Source organism: Bos indicus, chromosome 3 (assembly GCF_029378745.1).
Source record: "Bos indicus isolate NIAB-ARS_2022 breed Sahiwal x Tharparkar chromosome 3, NIAB-ARS_B.indTharparkar_mat_pri_1.0, whole genome shotgun sequence".
Classification (NCBI taxonomy): Eukaryota; Metazoa; Chordata; class Mammalia; order Artiodactyla; family Bovidae; genus Bos; species Bos indicus.
Genome location: NC_091762.1, coordinates 18,203,404 through 18,213,585, shown reverse-complemented (window position 1 = coordinate 18,213,585; position 10,182 = coordinate 18,203,404). Strand labels below are relative to the sequence as shown.

Sequence of the window (10,182 nt, the reverse complement as noted above, 5' to 3'; positions counted from 1 at the left end):
CAAAATATGGTTTTTAATTTTTTCCCAGTCATAATCTGTCTTATTTACTTTTAGGGGTGTTATGCATATCCACTGACAGTCGGCATGACAGGACAATGTGATTTTCACTTTGAAAGCCTGCAATTCAATCCCAATATGTATTATTGCTTCCTCTAGGGTGTCTACCCTCATTTCTAATTTCCTGTCTATGGCTTCCTGTGTTGTCAATGTTAAAGAAACATTTTTGGACATAGTATCAACATATTTAGCAGTATGTACTTGTTGAGTCAATGATATTGCTGCCACAGTAACAAGTAATTGCAGTTATCAAAGCTGCTATTCCCAAGATAAGTAAGCCCACAAACCATCGTGATCGCATTAAATCTTGTAGTTGTTGTAATACAGCAAGACTATAGTTATACCAATGTGGTTACAGTTACAGGCACTATAAGATAGGGTGGATGTTGTAATATTACAAAGCAGCAAACATATTGAGGGGTCAAACAAGATGAAAGCATATATTTTTCACAAGTTACTATATTAGGTCCACTTCCTTCTTACTGATTGCTTTGGCCCTGATCACTATGTCTGCATTGCAAAATGCCTATTGAGGGTGCACCGGGGAGCAGCTGCAGGCGTCAGCCCGGGGGAGCAGTGTCCCCAGCAGCAGGAGGCAGAACGCGAGCGGCAAGCTGTGGGCTGCAGAGCCTATGGCCAGGGGAGGGGCAGGATTCGCAGACTCGGGCTAGCCCCCGCCTCTTGGGCTCGGGGCGTTCCCCTCTCGCTGGCAGAGCCGCGCTGGTCTGGACGGCACTCTGTGGTCACGCTTTCCTCTCTGGCCCTCACTTGCTGCCCAAACTTCTTTGTTCTAGGTCGCGGGGTGCAGCGAGGAGGGTGCGGGTCGGCTGGCGGCGTCGAGGCGAGAGCTGGCTGGGGGGTGGGGGAGCGAGCTAGTGCGCGCTGCGGACTTGGTCTCTGGGGAACTGTGACATGACGAATTAGTCTGTCCAAGATCCAAATCGGAGAATCTGCATGCTGTAGAAATATACAAGCATACCCTCTCCCACAAGTTAGCAACACATCTGGCCTTTTTTACTCTCTGATAAGAAGGCAATGGCACCCCACTCCAGTACTCTCGCCTGGAAAATCCCATTGACCGGGGAGCCTGGTGGGCTGCCGTCTATGGGGTCGCACAGAGTCGGACACGACTGAAGTGACTTAGCAGCAGCAGCAGCAGTGTCTCAGCATTGTAGCCTGTCCCTGTGTGTTTACGTTTAAGTGATTAATTACAATTTGGACATAACTTAACTATTTGTCTAGCTGTTTTCTTAGGGATATGAAATTTATACCTTAAACCAGCTGCATTTTGATGGTGAATTTTGCGAGAATTTTTGGCCTTATCAATCTTTTCATGTAAGTTTAAAGCAATTACTTTAGTCAATGCATCTGCCAAAGCATTTCCTTCATGTAAAGGGCCGGGCAAGCCAGAATGGGCTCTATGTCCCACAAAATATTTGTGTGTGTGTGTGTGTGTGTGTGTGTGTGTGTTTAATATCTTTTTGTAAATCAGAATAATAAGGAGAAGATAGTAGTTTTATTTTTTGGAATATTAGCAATCTCAATATGAGGAAACAACCCAACAATATGTCGGGAGTCAGTCAAAAGATTAAAAGTGTGGTCTCTTAAATGTTGAAGAACCTAAATAACTGCTCGTAACTCAGCCTTGACATTTTATTCCCTTGAATTAAAAGATCTTTTAAAGGCCTTGGAGCTGTAATTTCCTGCATCCAAAAGGCTAGACCACTAGATCCAAATGTTTTGTGGCTCCTAGCTTGAGAAGTCAAGTTTTTTCCTGTCTGATAATAAGGTAAAAGCAAAAGCTGTGTTACTCTTTGACCTTTATTAATTTGTACAGTTTTGGTAGGTGGCAAGATGAAAACTTTAATTTTCCCAATAATCAGAATTTACTACACCATGCACCACCGAAATTTCTTTTTTTCTTTTTTGAAAAGAAAGCAAGCTACACCCCAGCACAAATTTTACAATGCCCTCAGGTAGGGGGCCAGCCACTCCCATTGGAATTGGAGTAACCGGCACATCAGGGGTTAATATTGTTGCTAAATTCCCTTACCGTTTGGCTTTTCTCCTAGCCTGGGTGAGGCCCCCCCTGAGGGGGTTTTCTCCAAGGAGCACGCTCTGCATATTGTGCACGTCTGTTTTAAAAGTTTCTTTGTTCAAAAAACTTTTTATCTTCCTCAGGCTTAGGCAACACTTTGGGAGGCTTTGGGGGCAAAGTGGGGAACTCTTGGGTCCTGGGAGGCACAAACGGAGGCGGTGGCGATTGCCTTAAATCAGAAAGTGGTGGATAAATTTTTTTAAGGTTCACACAGAGTGGGAGGGAGTTCGCCAGGGCGCCCTGCTGCAGCGTCCTCTAAGCCCTTTCCTACCTCGGGAGGTAGAGCACAGTCTCCTTCCCTTTTTTTTTTTTTTTAAATGGCAGAAAATATGATCTGTGCAGAAAGTGGAGACCCACCACCATCCACCGCTATAGCCTCCCCCATAGGCTATCTAACAGCCTCATGATGGGGGTCCAGGACATTTCTAATCATATTCCACAGAGCCAATAAACATTTGTCTATTCTTAGATGCAGAGAAACCCATTTTTTTTTTTTAGAGAATATTTTTATTTATTTTGTACCCTCTTTAACCCTGTCTAAACTGCAGAGGGGACTAGAAAACAAGCCTTAAGGTGAGGATCACATTCATCCTCGGGACTAGAGAAAATCCTTCTTCGGGAAACTCCTAGCGGAGGCCCCTTACCCCCACATGGAGGAGGAGGCATGGGGGGACGGGAGCGTCTCCTATTTCTCCTCTCCTGTTCCGGAGATCCTTTAACTGTTTGATGACTAAATCTTACGGACGGTCTGATCGGGGATGTTTAAGCTCCTAGGAGCGGATGGTCTGATTAGGGATGTTTCTCTTAAACTTTTAGGCGCATCTTTAGCTAAAAAAGACCAATCCTCATCAGAATGGTATCGAGCTGCAGTTTCCTCTAAATCTTCCTCATCCTGAGGGGAGAGCTGATCTTTCTTCTCATGCCTATCTTTTACATGCTCATTGGCAGTCGTAGCGGCTAGCCATTCGTTTAGCTGCCGATAGCTAGGTATAGCCTCTTCATTTTCACTTTCCTTTATAACAGGTACCTTTTCAGATTCGCTTTCCTGTTTAACAGGTACCTTTTGAACTTCACTTTCCTCTTTAACAGGTACCTTTTCAAATTCATGAGCTGGATCTGAAGCATCTCTAATCATATTCCACAGAGGAAAGGTGTAAGTAGGGATTTTCTCCGGGCGGTGCTGAGCACTTAAGCTCTTAGCTGTTTCCCTACTTTTCCCTAGATATCTAGGTTAACAGTGCCCTCTTGTGGAAACCAAGGGCATTGCTCTTGTACAAATGTAAAAAAGGATTGAATATTAGTTTTCTTAACCTTAATTCCTCTTTTACTTAACAATTTCAAGATTACTTGTATAAACAATTGCCGTTCTTTAGTTTCAGTGTTACCCATGTCAGAAATTCTACTATCTTTTCTACTTTTCTCTTCCAAAAGATTTCACTATTTCCCACCCTTCTTTACCCTACCTATCTTATGCAGGAGGGTCCCGGGCACCCTTGAGTGGGGTCCTAGCCCTCCGAAAACTGCAGAATTAGGGGCTTACCTGACTGGGAGCCTGGTTCGCGCACCACTAACCAGGGTCCAGCACCGGTTGGATCCAGGGATTCCCTCAGGAAGATGGCGTTGGCGATTAAAGGATAGCAAAGGCTGAGAGATTTTATTAGAGGCTCAATAATAACTGGTTTACGAGGGAAACCAATAAAGTTCATGACACCAAACTTGCTCTGACCACGGAGGCTGCAGGCGCCCTCTTGAATAGCGGAAGGTGCCCACCTTGGGCGCCTTCTCAAGTGGGTCTTAGAAGCCCAGGCAAATACGTAGTCGCAGAGGACCCCCATGCTCCAATTATTTTGGCATGAAGGAAGAACAGAAGAGAAAAGGAGGAAAAGGAAACAAGAAAGAACGACACGGGGAGACCAAGCTTCGGTGAGCAAGGCCTGTAGCTTTATTTTCAAAGGGAGCTTATATACCCTAAGTTGCACATAGAGGATAATAGGGGGTGTGAAATCATGCAAAGTCAGCAGTCTTTGATCCTTATTGAGACCAGGCTTTCTTTTCTGCAAATTTATCGTATACAAATGGTTTAGGTGATTTACATCATCTTCTGGCCAGAGGGCCTGTTAACATTTTATGACTCTGATAAAGGTTTGTCAACCATAAGACTTATTTTCTGTAAGAGTAATTATTTTAAAGTTTGGCACCATCCTCCGAAGGTGTTAGATAAAGTTGCATTCCTATAGGGCAAAGGTGCAGTGGGTTTACAACAAAGGAAAGAATTTATTGCCTTAAGGGTCTAAAGTTGTTAACACCAAGGCCACTACTTATTTTTTCTATATACCAACTGTATTAATTAATACACTTCCAAGGATACAATACAGGGCATGTGGAAACTTGGCAGCAAGCATTGGCTCAACAATGACATCTTCTACTAGTTTTATTTTAACAATTTCTAACTCTCCAAGAGGCTCTATACTTTTTGAATATCTTAGGCTTCCCGTGCCTCTTGCGGTTGGGAGACTGTAAACAATCATATGCGTAGCTATAGGAGTCCGGGTAAACCTGTCAGGCAAGTTAGAGAGCCATCTGAGGGGTTTGGATTGAAACACTCCTATTATGCCCAAGAGGCTAATTAGCTAGAGCTCTAAGTTGATTTTCTTCAGAGAAAAGGTGGTCGGGGATAGCTCCCCCGTGACTGTCAGAGGAGTTGGTGAAAGTCATGAAGCAGTAAAACAGACAGACTCTAGTTTTGGGGTAGACACTCAGGCAGACCCAGAGGGGCACCCCTTGAGTTCTGGCTCGCCTTGCCCACCAGAATTCTTCCACATGACCTTGACATGGGTGGGGATTCCCGTGCTGGCTCCCAGCAACAATGGAATATTATTCTGCTATAGAAAGGAACACATATGAGTCAGTTCTAATGAGGTGGATGAAACGGGAGCTTATTCTACAGAGTGAAGTAAGTCAGAAAGAGAAACACAAATACTGTATATTAATGCATATATATGGAATTTAGAAAGACGGCAACAACGATCCTGTATGCAAGGCAGCAAAAGAGACACAGATGTAAAGAACAGACTTTTGGGATCTGTGGGAGAAGGTGAGGGTGGGGTGATTTGAGAGAATAGCATTGAAACATGAGTATTACCATATGTAAAATAGCTGACCAGGGGAAGTTTGATGCATAAAGCAAGGCACTGAAAGCTGGTGCTCTGGGACAACCTAGAGAGTCAGGGTGCGGGGGGCGGGGGAGGGAAGCGGGAGGGGGGTCAGGTCTGGGGAACACATGTGCACCCGTGGCTGATTCATGTCAATGTATGGCAAAAATTGCCACAATATTGTAAAGCAATTCTCCTCCAATTAAAATAAAGTAATTAATTAAGGAAATATCACCACATTAAAAACCTATATGGGGCAATGCATCATTTTAAAAACAAAATGTACAAATCAGTAATAGGTCAAAATTCAAAATAAACAGGCATTTATTATAATTTTATAGAAAATAAATAAACCTACCTACAAACTAATGGACAAAATGCAAGAACAAATAGCTTAGGAAGAAATTCACATGAGTAATACATTTTGAAATTTATTGTTTCATGTTTGTATGTGCAAGTAACCACAAAGTACAAATAAATAAGAATGACTTCTCAGGAATGAGGCCCATCAGATTTATTCCTTTATACGGAACTGGAACAAATATAAAAGGGGTAACAAAACTCAGTGTTGCTGAAGTTGATCAGAAGTGGATCTTAAGTTGTTAGAAATATAAATTGGCCTAGCCATCTGAATGGAAGTTTGGTGATTCATTATTCAACACATAATTACTCTTTGTATACAAATTAGCTTTAAGATGAACATACTCTTTAAAACAGGCATTGAACTTCTAAGAATGTAACCCAAGGGAAAAAGATTTTATAAAAATTGTATGTGTAAGAATAATTGCTACAGGAAATTAAAATACTAACGAAAGTTAGAAAACTTGCAAGATATATCAGAATATATAATAAATTATGTTTTTACTGACCAGGAAAAAGTAATTCAAAGATATAATTTTAGAATTTGCTACAGTATAAAAAATATATGAAGTCTAAAATATGATCCTTGTGTAAAATTTTTTGGTAAAAGAGAAGACTTTATTGAAATACATTATAAAATACCAAAATAAGTAGAGTTATACTATATGGATGAATAAAATAAGTTATACTGTTATGAATAAAAAGAAAATTATCATAAAATTTCTATGATATTCACAGAAATTTCTTTCTATGAATAAAAAGAAAAATTATCATAAAATTTGTCACTCCTTCACAAATTAATGAAAATATCTTGTGAAATTTTCATCACAATTTTGAAGATGTTTTTGTCTTTCTTCATTTTCATTTGTGGGACATGACAAGTGGACTCTAAAACTTATAAAAAAGAGCAGAGATCTAGTAATTGTTAAAACAATCTTAGGGAGCAGAACAAAATCATGGAACCTGTATGATTAGATAGTACAACTGATTTTACACCTACAGTAATGAAGGCAGCAGGATATTCTCACAGGGACAAATTAACAATGAAAATAATCATCAGTCCAACTACAGAAGTACACATATGTGGAAATTCAGTTATGACTGAGTAGGTATTTTAGATTAGTGGTGAAAGTGAAATATTTGATTATGATAAGGAGACAACTGTTATCCACTTGGAAAAAATGATAAATATGAAATTGTACAAAAACTCTTTCTAGGTTGAATAAAGGCCTTAACTTTTTAAAAACTTCTTTATATTGGTGTATAGCCAATTAACAATGTGATCTTTTCAGGCACACAGCAAAGCCATTAGGCCATGCATATATATGTATCCATTCTGCCCCAAACTCCCTTAACTTCTGAAGGAAAGCAAAATTTTACAACTTTCTTTTCTTTTTTTTTTTTACAACTTTCTAAAGAAAACTGAAAAGAACAGATTTCTGAATTTATAAATGGTTGAGAAGTCTTAAAATCATGAAAAGTGCAAATAATACAATGTTGGAAAAATGAAGTTATATTAAAAATAAAACACTTTCTAATTAAATGACGTATTAAAAGGCTAATAGGAAAACAATCTATTCAGGAAAGATACAACTCATTTAATAATAGTGCATTAGTAACCAGAATATGTGAAGAACACTTACAGATCTTAACAAAAAGAAATTAAAAATAGAAAAATAGTTTTAAAATAAAAACAAAATTCATAGAAGAGAAAATCCAAATAACCAACATAAAAAGATGCTCATGATCATTACTAAACAAGAAAGACACATTAAAACTGCAATAGTATACCAATTCATATGCATCAAATGGCAATTATTTTAAGTCCAGTAACAACATGTAGAAAGAGTGATTCTTATATTAATATATCATAAGTAGAACTAGAAATTGATAAGAGGAGATTAGAGTGATGCACATGATCTAAAACACAACAGCTCCACTTGTAGGGGCTTAACTTAGAGAATCTCCCTGACATATATGAAAGCAAACTCCATAGCTGCAATATTTATACAGCAAAGAGAGCAAACAATCTAAGTGCTCATCTAAAAACAGAGGAAGGATAAAATCAAGGTCTCACGCTGTACTCATAGATGGATACTATACATTGTAGAAAGAAACTATAGCTACACAAATCAGCTTGAATAACTCACAAAGTCATGTTTAAAGAAGAAAGAAAGTTGCAGATGAGTCACTCAAGTATGATGCCATTACTATAAAGTTGAAACCACACAACTATTTCATATATATACATATATATATATATATATATATAGTGTCAGGGTTATGAAGATGGAATAAAACATGAAGGAATATCTTAAAAACTTGCTTTAAACCAGATTGTATGTAGTCATTAATAACATTTGGGAAGAAAAAGGTAGTATTGGGCACAGCAAGGGTTATGGATGGAGGCAGGATGGTTCCAAGAAGGAAAGGCAGGAGTCCTCAAGAAAGGCACCCTTCAGAAAGAACAAGTGGGGAAGGACAAGAAGATTTTCCCTCCCTGCCTTCATTTCTGAGCAGCCATATTCCTTGGTGGTCATAGATGTCCTGAGCCACATGAAGGAAACTGCCAGTCATCACCTGTCACAGGAACCATGTGGGTGGAAGGAAGCAGTCTTCTCATGCCCGGGTACTGTCTCACATCTGAGGGCAGAGCACAAGACTGGGATAAAAGGGCACTGGGGCCAGAGCACCTCCATCCACTCCTCTCCTGGGCTGCTGACAACGCTGTGCTGCGTATACACTGGTGAGTGTCCACTGGGAACGGGAGCAGGGCTTTCTACAGAAGATGCTCAGACCAGAAGGGAGGACATGTGGAGGCTTTGCAATGTGTCCACATGCCTATGTGTGTGTATGTTGAGATGGGGAGGGTGAGAAGAGGATGAGACTGGTCTTTTTTAGCAAAATAACAGGTGTTGGGAAGGCTGAGGGAAGGGACAATGAAGAGGCTGGGAACCTGGGTAGGAGGAGTTGTGGAGTTGTGACTGAGTGCTCTAGAGAAACCCAATTGATGTGTTTTTTGGTCAGTGATCTGAAGGATTTGCAACATTGATCATCATGCTAACCTACAGCTGTGTTCAAAAAGGGACTCTTATCTCTGAAAACAACTGTCCTCCTGGAAAAGCAGAGATGGTGACAGTAGTGCTCAGCCAGGAGAGAGGAAATCAGAACTGACTGACCTTTTTTAAACTGTCAGATTAGGGGGTCTGCAGAAGTGAATAGGCAAACCCCAAAGCTTCGTGCTGAGGTATTAGTTTGTGGTGAGTGTCTGTGGAGAATGCAGAGCACTGGACTAGCTCAAGGTCCTGCGTGAAAGTCCCAATTATATTAATTAAAAAGCTACTTCTCCGGGGCAATCTCCAACATCCTTTGAGATTGTGAACATCTATGTCCCTATAGGACAAGAATATCTAGGAAATTTTCCAAGAGGGAATGACTATTTTCCCTAAAGATATGATTTCATTTCTAAACTGCTTCTTGGATTTTTTTTCATGGTTCTTACAGTATAATTATAGTAGATCTCCTACATATTGGATGTTTGGGTTTGAGAACATTTTCTTACTATTTGGTCTCAGTTTTTCTAATTATAAAGCAGGAGAACATTTGACATTAAAAAAAAAGAAGTTGTGAGAGCACTTGAGCAACTATTTATCTAGGACTGCATTAAATAGTTTGTCAAACTAAAGGGGATAGAAAGACAGTGAAAGGTCAGGAAGGGGCAGGGAGGTCTCTGTGTGCTGGTCTGACCTGCTGTCTGTCTCTCCCTCAGATCCTGAGCCTGCCCACCAAGATGTCCTGCCAGCAGAACCAGCAGCAGTGCCAGCCCCCTCCCAAGTGTGCCCCCAAGTGCCCCACCCCTAAATGCCCCCCAAAGTGTCCCCCGAAGTGCCCCCCAGTCTCCTCCTGCTGTGATGTCAGCTCCGGGGGCTGCTGTGGCTCCAGCTCCGGGGGCTGCTGCAGCTCTGGGTGTGGGGGCTGCTGCCTGAGCCACCACAGGCGCCGCAGGTCCCACCGCTGCAGACCCCACAGGTCTGACTGCTGCAGCCAGCCCTCGGGGGGCTCCGGGTGCTGTGGAGGGGGAAGTGGTCAGTCCTATGGAGGCGGCTGCTGCTGAAGTGGACACTGAGCCAAGAAGAGCCGACCTGGGGACAATACATGGACAAACACTTCCTCCTCCTCCTGCCCCTCCTGCTGGGCCTGCCCCTGTCGCTGGGGGTCTGGGTGAGGCCTTTGAGCTCTGGTCCAGGGAGTACCTATTCCTTGGGTCCAGGACCCCCAAACTCCCTCCCAAATCCATTTATTCACCTCCTTTTCATATGTGTGGAATCTCTGAGAACCCCAAAGCACAGACCCCGTGTCCCTCTGCAGCTTCTCTTTTTGCATAAACTAGCCTGATGTGAAACAATAAAGCTAGAAATCTATATTCCTTCTTGTCTGAAATGATATTTTTATCTCTACATCATCTTTCTCATACTCTGTACTCAATTTCTGGTTCCCCTAATGCCTCAGTATGTA

At 41.4% G+C, this 10,182-nt stretch overlaps 1 protein-coding gene across 1 annotated transcript; it reads left to right on the top strand.

Annotated features, from left to right (window-relative positions):
- Window positions 1-9,457: 9,457 nt before the first annotated feature.
- On the top strand, window positions 9,458-9,806 carry LOC139179958 (late cornified envelope protein 1F-like). The gene has a single exon (XM_070780728.1). It carries the CDS (start codon window positions 9,458-9,460, stop codon window positions 9,779-9,781), a length of 324 nt encoding a protein of 107 aa, XP_070636829.1. The 3' UTR covers window positions 9,782-9,806.
- Window positions 9,807-10,182: the final 376 nt, after the last annotated feature.